At 37.8% G+C, this 21,642-nt stretch overlaps 1 protein-coding gene across 6 annotated transcripts in view; it reads left to right on the plus strand.

Annotated features, from left to right (window-relative positions):
• LOC132200926 (insulin-like growth factor-binding protein complex acid labile subunit) overlaps window positions 1–21,642 on the plus strand; it is a 161,536-nt gene that overhangs the window by 51,248 nt on the left and 88,646 nt on the right. For 3 of the 6 annotated variants that reach the window (XM_059626717.1, XM_059626718.1, XM_059626715.1), the window contains exon 2: window positions 6,076–6,183. The exons of 1 other annotated variant lie outside the window; for it this stretch is intronic. In XM_059626717.1, coding sequence (XP_059482700.1) covers window positions 6,110–6,183 — 74 coding nt within the window. In that variant the 5' untranslated portion in view covers window positions 6,076–6,109. Of the gene's footprint in view, window positions 1–5,788; window positions 5,900–6,075; window positions 6,184–9,453; window positions 9,563–21,642 lie in introns of those variants that run through there. 2 more of the 6 variants (XM_059626716.1, XM_059626719.1) reach the window with 2 other exon arrangements.

The following is a 21,642-nucleotide window of genomic DNA, read 5'->3' on the forward strand; positions in this document are numbered from 1 at the left end:
ATAACAGTATGAACAAGAATTATCAGAAAAGGTGCTTCCCCCCCCCCCCCCATAAAACTACTTAAAATCCATTGAGGAGAAGCCTTTTATAAACGTTAAAAAGGGTTAAATATTTAATTATGTTGGAAATTCTCATCATTTTTGTGTTTTTTAGGTTGATTGTAATTATTGGAATATTCTGAATAATTAAAATGAATGAAGGTCCCTCATGAATATGCATCTTCATTGCTTGCGAATGCAAATTTTTCAGACAGCACATCTTCACCTCGACTCTAGTGCTCTAATTTTACAGACACGAACAAAAGAATTCCATGAATATCTTGACTATTGTTCCAACAGTCACACAAAAGCATTCATATTGAATTATTTCAATAATTCTGGCCATTAATTAATCAATCCTCCAAAAGTGGTTGAGATAAATTTAATGGGTGCGATATTAAGGCATTAATTTTCTCTCTCCAGAAATGCGTTTTCATTTAAATCATTTAGGAAAATATTATCGTTGATATTTAAAAAAGATAAATATAATAAAATTTGACCTCTTTTATCAATAATAAAATTACCATATTCATTAACTTATTCATTGTATGGTGTGTAGAAATTATCTCAATGTTTCCTTGAATAAATAAAGAAGGACTTTAAAATTTGCATCTTATATGCCCATTAAACTTCTTTATATCAGCGACCAAAACTCGTGATTTTGCAACTCTCCACAACTCTCACAAATCGGCACTCAGCTGCTGCAGTGGGAAAGTTTGTTGCATCGGCATTTATCCGACGAAGCATGCAGAGTGGAGTGAAAGCAGAGAGTTAGTTATTCCTGGTAGAGCATCGGCACGATATATTAAATTCAAATGCTGCTTTTTATGCAATATTATTCCTGCGCCTTTTCGCCGATTTCTGCTTTTGAGGGTTTATTTGCTTTGATACAGCATTTTAATATTCCCCGTCCACGTCCTCTCTGGTGCACTCCAAGTCCTTTTGCTGCTCTGTGATGTTTGCAGTTCCACACGGGCCGCCCCGGATGGCCGGTCGGGGTCATTAAGTGTTGATGCCGGTGGTCACTGCGGGGCAGTCAACGCGGCTCTTCGCTCTCTCTATCTCGCGTCCGCTGCATGCCCTCAAATTAATTCATGTGAGCTGCACTTGAGCGCGATTCAATTCTGACGGCCTTTGATGCGCGAGAAACACACGCCGAGTCTCTTTAATAATCGCTCTCGTGCGGTCAAAGACAGTTTGTTGGAGGGCTGCTCCACTGAATTGCTTCGAAAGGGTTTACAGTTTGAAAAGCAGCCGCTCTATATACTAATCGTGAATCTGAATGTGGAACATTTCAGCTATTTATGTCTGTAAAAAAATTAAGGCTCTTGAAATTGAAGAAGTGTTGGACGCTTCACATTTTTATTGGTCAAAAAGTTTGTTGGTAAAAAAAGTGAATCAAACACAATAATTTTTAAAAGAAACGCTATAGAACTTGAAGTTGTATTTGCTAGATTCACTTTTTTGTACATTTTGAACGCGAAAAAAAGTTTGACTGCAAATCATTAAAATTAAACTTCTGGCATTGAAACAGTTGCCTCTGTTTGAAAATTATAATAGTCTGCTTTATCTATGAAAATAAAATTGAAATTACTTAAGTTCAATATATAAATCAACGAAGTATTTTGACAAAAATGTTTGAAAATATTTCGGCAAGCATTGCAAATTAGCATTAAAAAATAGAAATTTATATTTGTTTAAATGTAAGCTTTTGAACACAATAATTAATGACTACGGATAATCTATAATCTATTTTGACCAAAAACTCTTTAAATTTGGCAAATATCGTCAACGAAACAGATTCGACTCTCTGCATATTAAATTAAATTTATACTCAATTAAAAAATAACAAGGGCATATTTTTTCTTCTTTTAAAGTGCTTTTTATATGCCTCAAGTTCCACATTTTTACGTTACATATTCCCTATAGATTCGCCAAATGTAAATGTCCTGAATAATTAATTTTGAACATAATGATGAAAAGAAATAATGTGAGCTTCAGAGCTCACCCTGCTTTTCCTCATTCTCCTTAGTGTAAACAATCGGAAATCCCCCTTGAATAACTTCTTTATCTCAAAGTAACGAAAAAATATTGCGGAAAAAATGTTATATTCCACAGGGGGGCAAGAGGAAGGTCGAGGGGCAGGCCGAGTTCAAAGACATTCCGGCGTCATCTTCGGGGTGGAAAAGCGCCCCCGTACAATAACAAACATGCCGGTAATGCAGCCGCTCGGAAAAGATTTCGCGAAATGAAAATAAGATACTCTCGTCCGTTGGCTCTCTTTTTTTTATTACAAAAGTGCAAAAACACGGCGCGCTGCTCAAAGTCGGGAAAATAAATGCGGGGCCATAGATGAGATGCCCACGGTCAGTTCTGAGCAGCGGCGTTTTATTATTTCTATTAAAAGGCGGCGGCTGCGAATCCTCCGAGGGCAGTTTTTGGGTGGAGTGCGCGTTCGTTTCACGGGTGGAAAGATGGTGAAGTGGGTTCCGACTGGAGAGCAAAAAGGCCTTGTGCGGCAAATCGAGCGTGAAAATATTTTGATATTAAATCCTTTAATCTCGTAATTGATGCACAGTCCAGACTTGGAAAATTTTTCGTTACCAACAGTAATCATTGCTTAATCTCAGTTACAAGAAATTTATTTAGAAAAAACTCAACAAAATTGATTTGCTATAATTTTGTTACTTTTTCCTTGTCACAGAAAGGGAAATTTAAGGAAAAGTAAATCTTAAAATTGTCTTATTCATACAAACATTTTCCCTTTGGTACTTTTAATTTCCAAGAATCGTCACTGCCAGAGAGCAACTCTCAAATGCTCTACCATAACTCCCTCATAAACATAGTTTGATTTCTTTTGTGCACACATACCACTTTTTTGCTGCGTCGCTTCTCTCAGAAAGGAAATAGCAGCAGCAACGACAGAACAAACTAGAGGCACTTTCATCTCCCAGCAAGTCGCAGACAATAAGATCGTCGCCGCTTCCATTTCTGTTTTGTGACACTGCTGCAATACGAGTTTAATAATAAAAAAATCGGCAGCGTCGTCTCGCGAGGGATCCAATATGAAATGTTTTCGTCCAGCAATTTTCCAACGGAAACAATCTCATATCTTGAACGCATCGCCGACCCTTGATGCCGCTGATCCTTTTGACGCGAATAAATCAACAAGGTGGGAGAGTAAATTACTCAGAAATTTCGGCACCCTCAGCAGGCAATAACTCAAAGAGCAAAGAGGATATTATGCCATTTGTGACTTTGACGCCAAATGAAAAGGTACGTACCGTGCGAGCGAAACTGACATTTGCAATAAGGAGGGTTTAAAGATCAAAGCTTATTATTATATTAAATTTCTTAAAAATATTTATTGAATTTTCATAAAATAAATATATTTATGATTATTAATTCAATTAAATTTGACTGAAAATGTATCAATTTGCATAAATGGTTATAATGAATTTAATATATTTTGGCCATTTAACAAAAATTTATTTTAATTACCTCTTTATCTTTTTTTATTGAAAATTATTAAATTTTTCTCTGATTAACAAAACAAAATTTCATTATACACAATTTGCATATAATATGTTGTCATGCAGTTTTGAAAAGTAGAGCAAATATGAAGAGTGCAAATGAAACAAACATGAATTTTACAACAAAATTGCAATTTTATTGTAACATAATTTGATAGTTGTTTGTTCACTTCCAACTGCGCTCTGCATGAGATTTTCAATCTATTTGCCGTTGATAATGAATTTTTCATCCGCAACGAGTACTCCAGTAGCAAAACGCTGGGCCGCGCTTTTAATTATCAGCGCGCAACTCAACATCGCGGCTATATACGTTATAGCGCAGCAACAAAATGCATGCATGATAAAGTGCTCCAGTGTGTGTTTTAATGAAACCAACTAGGGCATGAATCATTTCTATTGTACATATGTACATTACGGGACTGAGAGAGTTCTGGTTGCTGCTGCTGCTGTGAATTTTCCGTGTTTAATGTGCTGCTCTTGTATGTTGGTGCAGCTATTTAAAAGTTATTATTTCATTTTGCGCATGAGGCGGATAAGCAGCTCAATTTGCGTTGATTTTTTCACAGGACGGCGTTGACAATGGCCGGCCGCGGCGTGACATTTTCATCATAACTCACCCGGACTGCTGCTCACTTTTATTTTTTGGTCCAGGCGCCTGTCCCCGTCGTTTTTGTATTTGCCAAACAATGGTGGAAAGCGCAAATTCAGTTTCACGCAATGGCATTCATGCGGCAGCTGTGTTGTGAGCGTGAAAATCAAATAAATTTAATGAAAATGTTTTTGTACACACAATTTATTAATTGAGCAGAATATAGATTTTATGAAAATAGGACAAATGTATTTGTATTTGTGTATTTTTTACTATAATTGATTTTATCTACTTTGCAGGCATATAATTTAATTTAATTTTTTTCTTTAAAAAAAAGATTATATATCTAAATTTTAGTAGCAAAAGTAGCGACTGTGCCAATAATTTAGACCAGATAAATTGATTTTCTTGAATAATGAATTTTTATAGATTTTCACGCAAGGTATTTCAAATAATTTATTTTTTACTCTTCTATGGTTCCTGCAATAATTCAAGTTACAAGAATAATATAATTGTTGTTTTAAAAAAGTATTTTGAATTATCTGATTTAAAAAACAAACGCCACAAAGAAACTGCATCACATATAGGCGTGCAACAAACATGATGTAAATATATGAAGGAGAGAATTTACGAGGGGGATGCATGTGCAAATAATCAGACTAATCCGCTTGTCTGCGCCGCGCGCCTTTGCTCTCTGTTCTCAGTCTCAAATGGATGCATGTACAATAATAATAACGGCGCTTGTTCACGCCAGACTGGCTGCCAATTCGCGAATTTCCCGCCGTTGCTGCACGCCGGGCCGCAGACATTATGCTCTCAACAAACAGCAGCCCGCACGCTTCATAAAGTTTCACTAGAGAGCCAGCACGTGAGCATTATATAAATCATACATAAATTATAATATCATTACCACAACGTTGTGAGCCAACAATTAAAGCGCCTCTCAATTGATACGTGACCGTGCTGCAATCTCTGCACTGTCTCTCGGTCGTTGCAATTATCATTGTCATGTGTCACAATCGGCTTGCACTGGGCGAAACGTAATCATAACTTGATATGCACATGCTGACCAGAATTGATATTAGCTTTGCTCTCTCTGCTCCACCTACAATCTGGGTTTGCGATAAGCATCTATAAGCAGTCCAGAGACTTGCATTTGCATATATTAAATTATACAAGTATAGACCATACCAATTACTATTAAAATTTTTACAATTAATATTTTTTTCTTTATTTTCCTGGTCATAATAGGGCAAATTGTAAACTAAAATAAAAATTATTTGTTAGATTAGAACTAACATTACTTTTATAATTTTCGTAGGTTTATAAATAAGCCCAAATCATTATTATTTCTTCTCAGTCAATACAAAAAATCAACCTGTGGTAATTTTATTTTGTACAATTACTTAAAATAAAATAATTGTTTTTTTTCTTAGAAATTCCCACGGGAAAGAACTATTTTTTGTCTTTACACTTGCAATGATTATTTTTAATATCATACTTTTTTCGTTTCCCCACCTGTTGTGCGAGCCTCCCCGCCTCCGCCGCCCCCTCTCGCTCTGGGTCGCAGCTGCAATGACGTCACAGTGACATGTGACAGTGCATTTTGGCGGCACCGGTGCTGCTTACAATTAGATTCGTGTTTTTTGGCTTTTCTCGTCAAAATAAAGGCTTCTTAGGGTTCGTCTGACCTGTAAACCGCATGGATTTCGAGCTTTGACCTTACCCTGATCCTCAGGTAAAGTTTGAATGGCGCCCCCGCACACAAATCAAGTGCGTTAACGTTTGAAACTTATGTTTTGCGATTTCCTCAGACTTTTGTTTTACCGGCTACCGCTCTTTTGAAAAATCACGAAATGAAAAGTGCAAATCAGTTTTATTCCAAAATTATTAGATGTTCATTTCTGATTTTAGCACGCTTAAAGTGTGTCCTTTGGCTTCATGAAAGATGCCGGCTTGTTCAACATCTTTGAAGCGACAACTAGATGGATTGGATATTGGATGTCATCAAAAAACTTGCAGGTGAGTTATCCTCCCAGTATATTTAAAAAGGAAATTTTTAATTTTTTTCAAGTGCACTTTTCCTTCTCAATGTTTTTAAAATTAAAATTTTCAATTGGTGTTATTTTGAACTCCGGCGTTCTCGTGACCTGAGACATGAGTTTTGCAGGGCGGTTAATTTACAAAGTTTTGTATATCCAGAGGGGCGTTTGTAGGGTGCTCAGATTGTTTCGAATCGCAGGGCAGCACCATGAGTTAGTTATTTGAGACTATTAAAGATAATTGTGCAATTTAAATTATTTGATTGATTTTTAGTAATTTCTTTTGAATTATATCCGAGGCCATTTTTTTAATGAATAATTGATATCTGAGAAATGAATTTTAAATAAATAATCAAATTGGAATTGGCATCATTCACAATTCAAGAATTTGTTATCTTTATAATTGATTTTTTTTCAAGATCGTGATAAACGTTTGATTTTACTCCTGTTAATTAAATAAAAAGCGCATTTTGTTTAATCACAGCTTCTAGTTTTATATTTGTTGAAACGGTTGTTGCTTTTCCTCCGTTGGAAAAGTTTTAATTACAAATGAATTATTTGCTATTGTTTTTACAATTAAACGCCGGCCGTAGTCAGTTTGGATCTTGTTTATTATGGAGCGGCAACTCCACTGCGTGTTCAAAGCAACACCAATATTTTGCCATTCGCGCACCGCAAAATACTCTCTCTGTTAGAGAGGAAAGAGGAAATTGCAGTGCATCTCATAAAAGCGTAATGCGCGACCGCCCTGTTTGTTTATTCCCATGTTAAACGTGCGCAGAGCTAAATCACCTGCTCTTTTCTGTCTGTGGCGAAACTTTAGATTAAATCAGCCGTGGCCGCTCTTGCAAAAGTGCAGCGAAAGGTGCACAAATCCTCGACGGCATTTTTACTTTAGCGGCCGACGCCGTTTGTCAAGTGCACGCGCGCGAGTGTGTGCTGATTAGCATATTTAACTTATGCATTCAGCGAATTGCGATGCACCCCCTCTTTGTCGCACGCGGGGGAGATTTCTGCGCTGTAGTTAGAATTGGTTAGGCCACCAGTCGAACATTAAAGTGGAAAAGTTGTGCTGCATCTCGGTCTGATCTTTTGTGGATTATTGTTTGGTTTGCGGCTGGTTTGGGGGGATAAAAAATAAATATGCAGATGTGTGAATTTTTGGTGGGAGAGTGGATGAAAAGTTTGGGGTGCAAATTTAATTGGAGCCTGTTTATTGCTTTAGATAATATTTTGTTACAGTTGTAGAAAGAAGCAATAACATTTAATTTCATGAATTGTCAGTTTCTTCTTCAAATTTCCAGCTAAAATTTTTTGAAATTTTATACATTGTTGCACTTTTTTTTAAACAAGATTAAACTATTAAGTTATACTTGCTTTGGCAACTTTATTTATTAAATACATAAATAGTTATACTTATCTGTCTTATCTGTGATATTTTAACATTTAAAATATATATTGTTTGAAAAAATTAACCTGAGGTATTCAAAAATATTTCCCTCAACAGTGATATTATCAAATTTGCAACATTTTATTATAAAACAACAACATTGATTTCGCAGAACGTTGTACAATTTGCTTGATAAAAAGAGGACTAGTTGAAGTCAGATCATGCATCGCATGCTAATGAGAGTGCGATTGAAAGCCTGCGCGTGTATATGCGTGCCACATTTCACCGATGCAAATTGGTAATTCGATTCTGACACGCGCGTTCTCGGCACTCTCTCTATTTCTGGTCCCATTAAAAAGCACATGTTTTGACGAGGCAGCGACGGCGGCGCCGAATTCGCAAATCATCCATTTGCCTGATGCTTTTGACAGGCTCTTCAATAATTCTCTTTATGAATTTCTGCGCGCAGAGGCGAGCCCGCCCGGCCCAAAAGTAAACACGCGCTTCGACAAATTAATGCTGATGGAATAAATTCGGACGCGCGCGCTGGACCCTCTCTCGTTCGCTCGTCACCACGCATTAACGAAAATCGGCTGTGTCATCTGCGAGCGGAATTTTTATATCATATTCCCTATATGCACCGCATTGGCAGCCAAAAATTTTTCCAAAAGCAAACGATCAGGCAAAGTAAAAGTGCAGAGCTGAAACTGGCCGGTTTCTCAATTTTGCCGGAGGTGTGAGGAGTGGAGCAGGTAATTGGCGCGGAAGGGTGCTGTTTGCTAAGGACAACCCAGTCAGCACTTTTCCTAGCTGTTAACGTGCGACAACTAGCCCTTAAGAATGTTTTTCCACCCTGATGGAGTGCCATTGAGAAGAAAAAACTACTCTCTCTTATAGGCTGAGATTTTCAATTTTATTTTTAGATACTTCACTTAAAAACGTTTTAAATTAATTGCTCTACAATGGTATTTTGAAACAAAATTTGATGATATTATTTTAAATATTGGCTTCTATTTAAATATTTCACTACGCAAAATCAAAATTGAAGTATTTTTGATAAACTATCTTATATTTCAATTTTAATCCCTAATTTTCCTATTCAAAATTAGCAATCTTAAGTTTTCAAATCTCAAGTTTGCAAATTGAAACTACAATTCGAATAATGTTGTTTTGTTATTCATTGATTTTTAAGAACTCTCGTCACAATCCATCATGAATTCCTTAAAAGATTAGATTAATATAGTAAGCTGAAATAAATTTACGCTTTTGTGATAAATTAAAATAATCGATCAAGTCAAAAGCTATAAAAAAATTTATTATTTTTTTATCGTAAAAATTAATGAATTAACCTAAACTAGTTTCAAATATTTTTTAAACAGTTCAAACTTCCCATTGTTGTTAGTCAAAATAATAATGCATTCATGATAAAATCAAATTATTGGCGCACAACGTTGTGTTCGTTTCAGGCGCACCTGTGCTCCATTATTAATTACAACCTGCAAAGACGGTGCTTTTGAAATGCCCTTGAGTGGTGCAGCCAATGCACCCAAACGCTGCGACTGTGCGGTGTTGAGATAAAAGCTCTTTTCACTCATCATTCGCGAGGGTGGCTTTTTCCGCGTTCATTCCGCAGCTCACAAAGACACAGCGTGTGGAATATATATCAGAGAAAAATCTGCTCATTTCGCCAACTCTCGCTCTTTTCAGTCGCATATTTTCCGCGGTGCAAATCAAAAAGCGGCTGCCACTGTCAGTCAGAAAGTGGAAATTTCGGCGCCTCGGGCCATCGGGGTGTGGCGCAGGCGCCGCCGACGGCGGTCGGGGAGGGTGCGGTCCCTTGTCGAGTTCTCGGCAGTGGAGCCAGCGCAGTCTCGCTGTGTGTGTTCTTGTGTCCGCACGGACCACGTGAGTCGCTCTCCCGCTCCGACCCCGGCCTGCTCGCAAGAATAGCCAGCGAATCGCACCCAAAGTGAGTAGCCAAACGGCCTTTCGCAGCGGCCTACTTTTATTTTTCTTTTACAGCCACTCGTCGCTAATTTTAAATAGCTTCTTTATATCTCTGAGGTGTGTTTGTTTGCGTCTTCGCGAAGATGCTTTTTGCGACGTTAGAAAGTGAAATCTAAAGCTATGGCCCAATTTTCAAGTTACATGTATATTGGTGATCACTAACCAGAGGACAGACGATTGAAGAAAAATCTCAAAATTTAAATACAAATCTGACAATTTGTTGCAAAAATGTTAATTATTGATCTGTATTGGAAGTTCTGAGGATTTCTTTTAATTATTCCACGAACGTCTGTCGCCTCCCTTGAAAGTAATTATGTACCAATTTAGAAAGAAGCTCTTGACGATCGAGCAAAGTCATCATCATCAGTGTGTGCACCACTGTTTCTCTCTCCAGCTTCCAAACACTTAAACCGTCGACTTTCAGCTTCAGCTGTACTTGTGCAAAATATTGCGCACTCGCAAAAAACGCATGACACGCAATATTTTTGCCCTATCAAAGTGTCGTTTTATTAAAAGCACGCAGGACGAGCGGCCCATAAAAATAAAAATAATGGTTGAGTTCGGTGTCGGCATCGGGAATTTAATTAAAACGCTGGAGTGAGAGGCACGCGGTCGGGAAAATCATGGAAAAATTGCGGTCGTGTCATCGGAGGGCACACATAGCACCGAAACTCGATTAGCCGGCACAAAGGGTCAGTTTTTGTGTGTTGCCTTTGAAAAGTAGTGAGAGTTTCTCTGGAGGCGAGGGCGACTTGTCGGACCGTCGAGAGCCGCTCTTATCATTTGATTGGGAATTCGCGTGTTTTCAAATTCCCATTATGCTCTCTGTGCCGCAGCTGTTGCTAACTCGAGGAAAGTTTGTTCAAAAGGTGCCCATTGTGTCCCGACGAGTGGCCTTGCAGCAAATTGAGTTATTTCTCGAGATCGAATGCGCAGATTTTGCCCCAGTGTGTTCTGGAAAATATTCTTATCTTACCACCATCAATCATTTCATTTTACGTTTCTTTTTAATAACTTTTAGCAAAATATTAAAAATAAAGAAATATTTATCTTGAATTCGACCAGCATGATCATAAAAAATTTCATAATATGAGGTAATGTGTAAAAAATAGCCTTAATAATTCAAAAATTATTAATATTATTGTTTATTTGTCCACATTTTTATAATATAATTCATTTTTTACATTCAGTTGTTGAAAATAATTTATTTAAAAAAGGAATTGTTGGACAAAACGGCACCACCAGTATTAAGATTTTTATAAAAACTTCCGAGATAAAAAAGATTCCTTCCGCCGCAGTGTCTCGGTTGACCAAGCTTTTGATGTTTTAACTTATCACAAATTTTGCCACAGGTAATTAAACCTTGCACAGGGTGATCCACTGGGAAGATTTTCAGCGCGTCCAGAAGGTTATTCGTCACCTTCTTATACATAAAGACGCAAAAAGCAAATCTAGAATAAATCATATTCCTCTTGTACAAGAACTTAATTCAAAATTTGCTTTAAAAAAAAGTGAAAAATCGTTTCTCCTGATCTTGACATAATTTGGTACTTTAATTATACAGCTATAAAAGTTTTTTATTTCTAGAGGAAACTAACAAACTATTCACAAAAATATAAAGCTATATGTTTTTTTCATAACGATTTACCTCTCATGTGCAATTTAATGCTAAAAAGTCTTCTCTATCCAACAAAACATTTTGCATAAATTGACCAAATGATAAAGATTTTTTGCTCGTTTTACATCCACACACACAAAAACTAGAGTTTAATGTAATCATGATCTGGCTTTTTATTAAAGCACAGAATTAATTGAACGAACCCTCCAACTAATGTTTGCAAACAAAAAACCAACCACGATATTTTCATAGAGTTTATTGGAGCCACTCGGGTGCTGCAATTCATCTCGGCTCAATTAAATCAACCTCTCTCTGTTTCCAATTAAGCGCCAATCTGGGAGACTAGGTCGTCCTTGTTCGTATATTTACGCGCGCGCGGGGGCGACTGAGTAGAAGACCGTGTAACCCTTTATTACTACTCTCGCTCCTCGCAAATGCGCAGGGTGTTGCCAAGAGCCGGTCGGCGGTGTTCGAAAAGCGTCGCTCGCAGAGTGTAATAAATTAATTGCTAACCGCATCATCTTGTGTTTGTGTTGTGCGCACCATCGCCTATGATCACAAAGTCCAATCAATGTCGCCGGCACGGCGCGCACACTTTGTAATGCGCTCGTTATTAATTGGCACCGCAGCATGTCAAAACCTCTCGTTACGACTGAACCAACAAACGCGCCCGAGCACCATGGGCGGCCTCTGTAATTGCAGAAGCTGTGAAAGGCGAATCTGGACAAGACCTGAAAGTTGCGCAAACAATTAGCAAGTTCTATTTTTATCTCTCCAATCAATTGTAATGTAATTCATTCTTTATTCAAAGAAAAAAATTCAACTTTTTCTTTTATATTTTAATATTTTTTAGGAACTGATTTTCTTTCTTTGAATTGTATTTTTATGCTCTACACAATTCAAACAATAAGAAGGAATGGAATTTTTTGTGAGAAATTTCCATTCAAACTCGTTCCATTTGGAAATAAAAGACGACTTTTCTTGTCTCATGCCACACTTCATTCACAATAAGAAGTCAAATAGATTCATGTTGACAAAAGCGGTGTTTGCGAATTTGGAACGAATTCCGATATTTTTCTATTGGAAAATTCGTCAGATGAAAATATAAATACATTGTAAAAAATGCCAAATGCAAGAAGCATCATTATCTTCCACTATCTTCCGCTTTCTTCATTAGATATTAAAAAAAAAAAATTGTTAATCTAAAAGTGGCATTTATACACAAGGGAAGAAATATTTTTGCAATTAAGTAATTTTGAAAATTTCATGAAGCTATTATCAAAACTTTCCCTTAAAATAAAATGAAACCGATGTTTATTAAGACATTTTATTCAAAGTAATATTTATTATGCAAATCATTTGCTGTAGAGGCACACTGAAATTTATTGCTTTTATAGGGTGAGTGTGCGCAGATTTAAATCACAGTAAACTGACACAAAAAGCTTCTACTCTTGAAAAATACCCTCTTTCGATAAGAGCCGTCGTAAATTCCGCATTTTCACCTCGAGCTCAGTTTTCGTTGGTTGCATTCGTCATGAAATTGCTCCCCCTCAACGCCGTCAAATGAAGAAAATTACTGCCTGAGCTTTACGTGATGATTACACTTTTCCTTATTTTCCTGCGTGCCCTGTGCGTCTTTCGTTTTGTTTCTCACGAGAGACAGAGATATTATTACAAAAACACACGACTGGAAAAGCGCAGGCAAAGAAAGACCCTTGGTTGTGTGTCGGGTTGTATACATACCGTGTGTTTCTTTTCCCCCAGTGAAATATCTGCTGATGCCGTTGATAACACGCACAATACGGTGCCGGTCATTTTTACGATAGCGCAGCGTTTTTATTGCATGGGACAGATCGGTCGCCGCTTTGCTCCCAGAGGTCGAATTTGCCCAGTGATTGAAATATGCCCAGATAATCACTGCAGTTGCCTTTCTTTCCTCTTTCTTTTCTCCTCCGGTGCGATTTGCTTTGCTCTCTGCGAATGCGACTTTTCATCCCAGGACGATCTGATGGAAAAAGTTGAGTTTGTCTGCTCGCTGCTTCTGATTGCGAAAAAAAATGGGCAAACTTATCTGGAAGGCTCTCGCTTATATCTTATATGTTTGAGATTTTTTCTTTTCTGATTTTTTTTTTATGATTGAGGACTGCACTGTAATTAAAGATCCGTATGCGACTCCATCACTTTATTTTAATAAGAATTAATTGCCATTTAATTTTTAATACTATTAAAATTTTGTTGTTAACTATTAAAACACTTTATTTTTAAAGGTAGATTTATTTTAAATATTTTATACAATTTTATTCATATAATTTTTTCACTTTTTATTTATTAATTTATTTGATGAATTTGAAAGCATAATACTGCTGATGTATATTTATAAAAATAAGATTATTATTAGTTGCAAAAACTTTATTTTTACACCAATCACATACTTTGATTATGACAAGTTGTTGGATACAAACTACAGTATCGCTTATCTTGGCTGCCTTTCTTAAAATTGATAATAAGACTTAAATTTGAAACTTATTTAAGATTCATGCGGGGGGGGGTGATATTGAAAACCCTATAATGAAACAACTTTATGGATTAAACCTGCACAAATTCCAACCAGCTTTACAAATACAGTGTATTACCTTACGGGCTATATGCATTAGAGTGTATTTTTGTGTGAAAGACCATCTATTCTCGAATTATGCACTTCTCTTATTGAGGCCTCTGCGTTTAGCAATTTTTTGGAGGAGTTGCCGGTTCGTCAAATTTTTTGAAATGATTTCAAAATATAAACAATATTGACCCAAGGGTATGCCAGTATAAAGCTACATAAAAGCAACTGGATTTGAATTTATTGTTAGCTGAAAATTTTAATTCTACATGATGGGTTTTTTAATATTTTAATAACTTCAAATCACCTAATGAGTGACTATAGTGGGGCAGAAGCAATCGATGAGTCAAGTGAAGCAAGCAATTGTTATATAACCGCACACGGTGGGCCAAGAGCAACATTGCGCCAAAATTTTGACACACAAACCTGTCAAGCAGATAGCTCGGTGTGTTGCAAGAGAGGAGCAGGACAATGAGCGCGCGAAACTTTAATTATCCGGCTTAATCCCCCAGCCAGTGGCTCACAAAGGCGCCGGGCACAAAACGGGCGAAGGCAGCGCAGGGTCGAATTTAATTAAAAATATCAACAAGCCGGAAAACAATATTTAATTAAGTCTGCCCGGGGCCATTTCTTGCCGCCGGAATTACGTCGGTGGCCAGTGAATTCAAATACATACGCGCCCTTGTTTCTCGGGAGACCGGCGAGGAAAACACGCAATAATAATTCAGCCGCGTGTTTTGTGAGGATTGCGGCCTGCGAAGATGATATTGTGCCATCAGCCGGGGATAATACGCACGGCTCTCCAACTCTCCTCGGGCACCCGCACATTTGCATGCAAATAGCTCTCTTTTGCTATCAGCTGATAAAACCCCAAACCGAGTGGCAACAATCTCGCCTCCTTTATCCTAACTTATTCGTCTTAGGCCGCCCGCGCGACAAAAAGCAAAGGCGTGCGGCAACGGAGCCAAAATTAAATCATTTGAATGCAAGGCTGAATCCGACGGGCAAAAAGGCTCTTCCCAAAGTAGTTTTTTGTCTCGCATATCTCTCTGCCGACGCTCGTCCGCTCTCAAAATCGGAGACGCGGAAATTCTTCGGTATATGCGCGGTTTCTGTTTTGTTGTCGACTTCTTGATGTAGTTTTTACTTGAAGACGGCGACGGGGTTCCGCATGATTTCTGAAGTTCGTGCCAGTTGATGAGCTCCTCTCTCCAATGCAGCAGCAAAACTTTGCAGACGACTTAGTTCCAAATTCCACTTGGATCGAGAGCTAACAAAAAACTTCAATTATTCATGATCAATATCAAATAATTTTAGATATTATTTAACCTGATGATTTAACCTGATTGATGGCAACTGATGAAAGGAAGGAAAAAATGATAAAGAAAACACCAAAACAAAAGGAAATCCTCAAGATTGCTTTCATTATAGAGTCAAATAATGCGCAAAAAAAAATGAACAAAACGAGTTTGTTACTTTTCATGGTAGTTTAAAATAGTTTTAAGATAATTAATTTAATTAAAAATTATGGTCTAAACAATTTTGCAGAAGCGCTGGAATTATAAAATTTTAGAATCTCTCCATGCTACTTTCTGAGCATAAAAATAACCTTCTCTCTAACTTTTTAACCGTTGTTAAGGCTAATTACGCATTAGCCAGCTGCAGGAAGCTAATAAGCAGCCACGGTGGAAAACAAGTCACTCTCCGCGGCCGACTTTTGTCCACGACGCGCGTTCAGAACGCTCTCAACACCTTTTTATCTCCGCAGCCGCTCGCTCCTGTCAGACAATGGCCCATTAAAACTCCCCTGCAACTGCGCTCGCGCCATAACATTTGATGTGCCTTTATCGTGCATGAATGGCTAATTATCAAAGGCCGTCAAATTTTATTAAGAAGGCACGCTTCTCGCCTTATTCTACTTTTGGACTGCAGCAGAGGCGTGATTCTCACGCAGATCTAGGCCGAAAAGAAAAATAACAAGTTTTGCTTTTCTTAAGTATACGCGCCGAGAGATGCTTATTTCTTGCACGTCGTTTGCTAATTTATTCTCTCTGGCGCTACTTTTATGCTTGTTTTATGGGCATGTCTCATTTGAATATTACACGCCGTATAGATAAAACGGCGCAAAGGGAAGAGAGAAAAAGAAAGATTAACCGATTAAATCGCAAATGAGTCTCGTCGGCTGCTAATTAATTCCCCCACTGCAACTAAGTATAAGAAAAGCAAACGAGGAGGAAAACAATCCTCGGAATGAAGAAATAAAATTAAAAAAAGAACACAAATTTAAAGGAAATATTTAAAGGAGATTTCCTGAAATCCGACTTGAGACTTCGTAATTTAAGTCAAGGGAATATGTCTCTGGCTGGAAAATTCACGTGGAGGCGAAAAGTAATTACTCCAGGCAGCAGCACGTTTGCTTAATACGGACATAAATTTGTGTTTACATTGTTTTGTTAAGCGGGCGAGAACGAGAGGGATTGCACACGTAACGAGTTATTGTGCTCGCAACAATTCAAGAGAGAAACACAGCAGCCGGCAAAAATATTAATTTCTCTTTTTTCTCTCGTCCTTTGAAGATTAATTGCTCTCGGAGCAGATGTAACGCGGCCCTTTGAATAAAAACAAGATGCAAATAATGGTGGTAATCAGAGTGCGAGCGTCATTACGCACAGACAGAGAAAACACGCGGTGAGAGCAGGAGAAAATATGCCTTTCTGAGACGACGATCGTCGTAATTACGAGAGCCGTAAATTATTTAGAGTGCGCGCCGGAAATGAGCGGATCTTCAAGTCGTTGTGTGTACAAGGCTAATAATATTTAATGCCCTCATTACTTATTATAATGGGCCGCGGCGTGATCAAAGTTGGATTTCGGCGACCCCTGCTTCGTGGCAACCGGCGCGTCCGGCCTGTTGAGCTCGTTGCATATGCGGGATTAGCGCAGGTGACCTCCCACTATACTCGCGGATTATCTTTCTTGGCTCGCTCACGGCGTTGGGCAATTGCGCTTGGCAAGAGTTGCTTCCCCGGCGTGCGAGATTACGTTCGCGTGGAATTTAATTTGCCAAGAAACTTGGTAATCGCGCGAAAAGGCGCACAGTCACGCTGTGTGTTCCAGAGATTAAAAGTGAAAAGTGCATGCCGCAAAGTGGTTGCCTAGATTAAAAAAAAAACTATAAGGAAAGGAGCAATTGTTCTTTAGTAAGGCAAAATAATTTTAATCAACAAGCTTACCACACTTTGCGACTAACAATTATTTTTTAAATTTGATTAATGATTCTTAACCTTACAGAGAATCGAGGATCTTTGTCAATTTTAAATTTTTTCTTATAAATTAAAATTTTAGATATATTCATCATATGAAATTAATTTCAGTAAAAATCTTAAATATATTAGTAACTGTAATAAATCATTTGAACAAAAATAATTAAAAAATTTTCTTTTATTTCTGTATGGAAAGATCTGATTTATTTTTCTGAACTAACTGACGGAGATTATTATTTCTGTTATACGTTATAATCTTATATTATCAGAGAAAGTATAACTTGATTTTTTCTTCCTGTTTTTTCATCTAAATTATCCTCAAGAGATCAGGAAAGCCTCATTTGCCAACAAAACCCTGTTTTTATCCGCAAAACTCTTTCTCTCCCCCGCTCCGAAACTTTGCGCAGGTCGTTTAACAAAGATTGATGAGAGATAACAACACGCGGCCTCGCACAAAGTAGCGTAAAACTGCTTTTTCAGCCAAAAATCAGATAAAATCCCAAGAAGAACAGTAAATTTCCAGCTAATGAGCGGGCTGTTGTTGTTCCGCCTCAAATTGCTCGCGTGACTCTCGAGATTATCCAACATACCTTTCCTGCCACTAACTTTTCATCATCATCGTTTTCGAAACCAAAATCTGATTTCATACAGAAAAGCATTTTCCCGCAAGCAAATTGTTGGATGAAATTAAATTTTCCACCGAGACCAACATTGAATACCGGGCGTCGTTCAGCCTCGACTGCAAACGGACGGGTCTTTTCGCAATGTCGAATTTGAATGCGGCAGCCGGTGAAATTCGCCTGAAATTTCCTGTTGAGACCGTTCGCCCGTCGTCACGCTTGCTCGGGCAGGCCGCGCACACTGCTTTTCGGAAACTCCCATATTAGATTACGCCTGAAAAATTTGGGCGCGTGATAAACGAGTTAGCCACTAGTGAAAAGCCAGCGCCAAATAAATAAAACGCACTGACGCTGTGCAAAGAGACTAACGCGAATGCTGCGTGGACAGTGCCCAATTTAAACAGCCGAGCTTTAATCACGGCTGTTCTTTTAGTCGCGGGCACTCGGTGGACATGCAATGAGCTAGGGGCGCTGCTTGAAGAACTTTATAAAGCGGCAGGTGTTTTCAATTGGTTTTATTTCCAGAGTGTCGGAAGAATTTACAATTTGCCATACATTAATTTAGTTTTATAACTATTTACACAAATATTTATTTATTTAAACCAAACATATTTCATTTAAATTTATTTTCTTTAATTATATATTATTTTTTTAATAATAAGTTAATTTAAATAAATTATTTTATTAATAGGTTTTCAAAAACAGTTTAATATTAATTTTTTAAGGCTCCTTGTACAAAGTAATTAATTCAAATAAATACATATGTATTTTCAGTATCCTAAATTAGGGGAATTACAAATGATTACAACCACATAATAAGTTTGATGTTAGTGAATGAGAGATGATATTGATGGAATGAAAATAATTGAAATTAAATTAGTTGCTTAAAAACTTATTTAAAAAAAACCCAAACCAAATGCGGATGAAATTAGTTTAATTCGAACAATTTTTGTAATTTATCAAATTAATTTTACATTATGCTAAATGCTAAATCATGTGAATTCAAATAATATTTATGTCAAAAACTGCTAAAACAATATGAATTAATTTGACAGCTCTATCGTTTTGGCGTTATCAATAAATATAAAATAATTTTATTTTTACAACAGTTTGGTAGAGGAATTATTGTAATTAAGAAAAACCTTTTCCTTCAGCAATGATTGAATTTAAAGTATTTATAAATTTAAATAAGAAAGCAGGATACAGAATTTATAAAGAAAATAATAATAATAATTGCGACTTAATTTCCTCCACGAAATATGAACGATAAATTTGTTTTATATAATAGAGATATTTTAAGTTTAAAAATATCATAATTTTCTCTCCTTATCTCGCTATCAATCAAATTAAATTGTATTTATTTTGAAAATATAAAATATGATTGATGTATTCTCGTTATTGCCTCGTTGATTTTAGGTACAATTTGCTACAAATAATTTATTTTTAATCGGTTCACTCTCCCTCTCACCCCTTCCTTCACTAGTTAAAAACGAGCCACTTTAAAACTGAAACAAAAGACCACCCTCGTGTCCACATTTCACTGCCTCCAGCAAAACACACATCCCGTGGCGCTGGCAGCAAATGTTCTCGGAACGAATATAACTCGTCGGTAATTCTCTCTATTTACGTGGCTGTTTTGTTATGCAAATCGGCGGTGCGGGCCACGCTGGCCGCCAGCGGGCACAGCAGATGAAAAATAAAAGGCGCTTCATTCTTTTTCGCGCGCCCACTCTCGCACTTTGAGCCGACGTTGCAAGTGCGCGTGTTCCCATTGCTGCACACGAGGCTCAAGGGGCTGCAATACACACACATCTAAACGGCGTGGTAATCGAGCCGAGATCGCGATGAAAGGAAATTTCGCCTTCCGCCCCGCAAATTGATATTCCCCACGGCCTGCAATTTCGGTTGGTTCGTACTCACTTTTTGCTTGCGCGCATTTATACACACACGCGCGTTTTTTTTATGCAGTGCCACTCGGGTGTGCCTAATTCGAAAGGCTGCCAACCTTTGCTGCCGCCGCCTACGCGCTCACCAAATGGAGCGTGAAAAATATGCGAAAAATCAAAAGTCAAAGAGCGATTTTTTTTTTACTTTATGGTAAAAAATCTGATTTTGTGAGGTTTAAAGCTGTACCAACGAGAGAATCATTAACAGGATAACGACGAGTTTAAAAAGTTTGACGGACTTTTGAGAGTTTCCAACAATAAAAAAGAAAGCTCTTTGCCTTTCATTCATTAATGTAATTGGCAAGTCGGACCTGTTGGACGGTCAGAAGTACACTTTTTCTCCCCTTTCGCGCCCCAACTAAATCCACCCCAGAAATTTTTCACTTCTTTTTAAATCCGCCGCAGCCTCTGTTTATGCTCAAATGTCGCATAAAGTGGGTAGAAAATCGCCCTCCACTCCAGTAGGCCGCAGAGCGCTGGCGAGGCATTGTATTTTGTAATCTCACGCGGCATCGGCTAATAATAATCGCAGGGTCTGTAATTGCACGCAACTATATATACACCTTTATAGCTCACTTGGCGTGTGGTCTGTGTGCAGTTTGAATGTAAATAATTGGCCCGTAAAATGCTACGAAATTAGCCGCGTGTGCCCGGATAGAGAAAGAAGAATAAAAAAAAAAAAAACAGCACAACTTGTTCAACAAACCATTAAAGCGGAAAGGTGCGGTTGAGAAACGAGCGGAAAACATGTTAAGGAGAAAGAGCTCTGTGAACTTAAACGCTCACGAAGGTGAAAGAAAAAAAAAACATGAAACTTCCGTGAGGTTGTGATATTTTGACCGTTATTTTGAAATTTAAAATTTATTCCAATCTTCAACTTTCATGGAACAATATTCAAGGGTCCAGAATAATTCAAGGGTTCTGAAATAAATAGTGATTTTGTGAAAATTAAAAACAGTCTAGATGATGAGTGAATTTTATTTCAGGCTCGAACGTTTTCAAAATTTAAAGAAAAGTGAAAGTATCAACTTCAATTTTAGAATTGAATTAATCTTCAATAATTTACCTATGAAGCAATTAATTTTTCTAGATCTAGTAAAAGTTAATTCGTTTGCCTTTCAATTTTTCATTCATATCTTCTAAAATTTCTCTCATAATTACTGCCATAACTATTTAAATTAAAAAAAGGCTATTTAAATTTTTTATTTAAAAAGAAACTTGATTTGAGTTATTCAATCTTGCTGCCTAATCAAAATTCACGGTGTGCAGGCAACGGTGCGCGGCAGGGTGTCATTTTGCACGTTTCTCATTTCGTGCCGGGGTATCAGTCAGTGGGCGGCGGAAAAAAGGCGAGGACAAAGAGGCGATTATTGCAAAGTGAGAAGCGCCGGTGTGCGGTGTCGGGCGGTGCCCGTGAGATGATAATCTGCTGGCGCTGCTTGGTATTCAGCGGCGCAGGCAAAGCAGGGGCGTGTGTGTGTGCATTGTGAGATGATAAATCAGCGGAAGTCACCTTAAACTCTCATTGTGCGCCTCTCCTCGGATTAAAAACACACAATGGGCCGCTAGCTTGCTCGTGCCGCGAACACAAAAAAGGAAGAGGAGGAAAACAAAAAGCGCGCCGGGGCGATTTTTCAGCGCTGACCATCCCACCCCCGGTCACCTGTCACGCACACCATCACAAATAATTACCACCTCGTTTCGGCGGGGGCCGAAAGAAAGAAATGATTCATTATGCGCGTGTGTTTCGCCGCGGGGGAGAGGGACTTTGACGTTTCGGGGATTAATGGTCGATTAGGGAAAGTCAAACCCAGGGTAATTGATTTTCGCTGTTTGCATATAAACGCACTGCTCTAGCTGATGGCTGTCGACTTTTTTTTGACTGATATGCTTTGCATGTGAACGCATCACGTTAAATCAAATGGAGAATTTTAGTGGAAGCTCAGGAATCATGGAATAAATTCAGAAACTGAGCGAGAAAACCACTGCTCGG

The sequence above is a fragment of the Neocloeon triangulifer genome, unplaced genomic scaffold (genome assembly GCF_031216515.1).
Source record: "Neocloeon triangulifer isolate White Clay Creek 2 clone unplaced genomic scaffold, ASM3121651v1 ptg000014l, whole genome shotgun sequence".
Lineage (NCBI taxonomy): Eukaryota > Metazoa > Arthropoda > Insecta > Ephemeroptera > Baetidae > Neocloeon > Neocloeon triangulifer.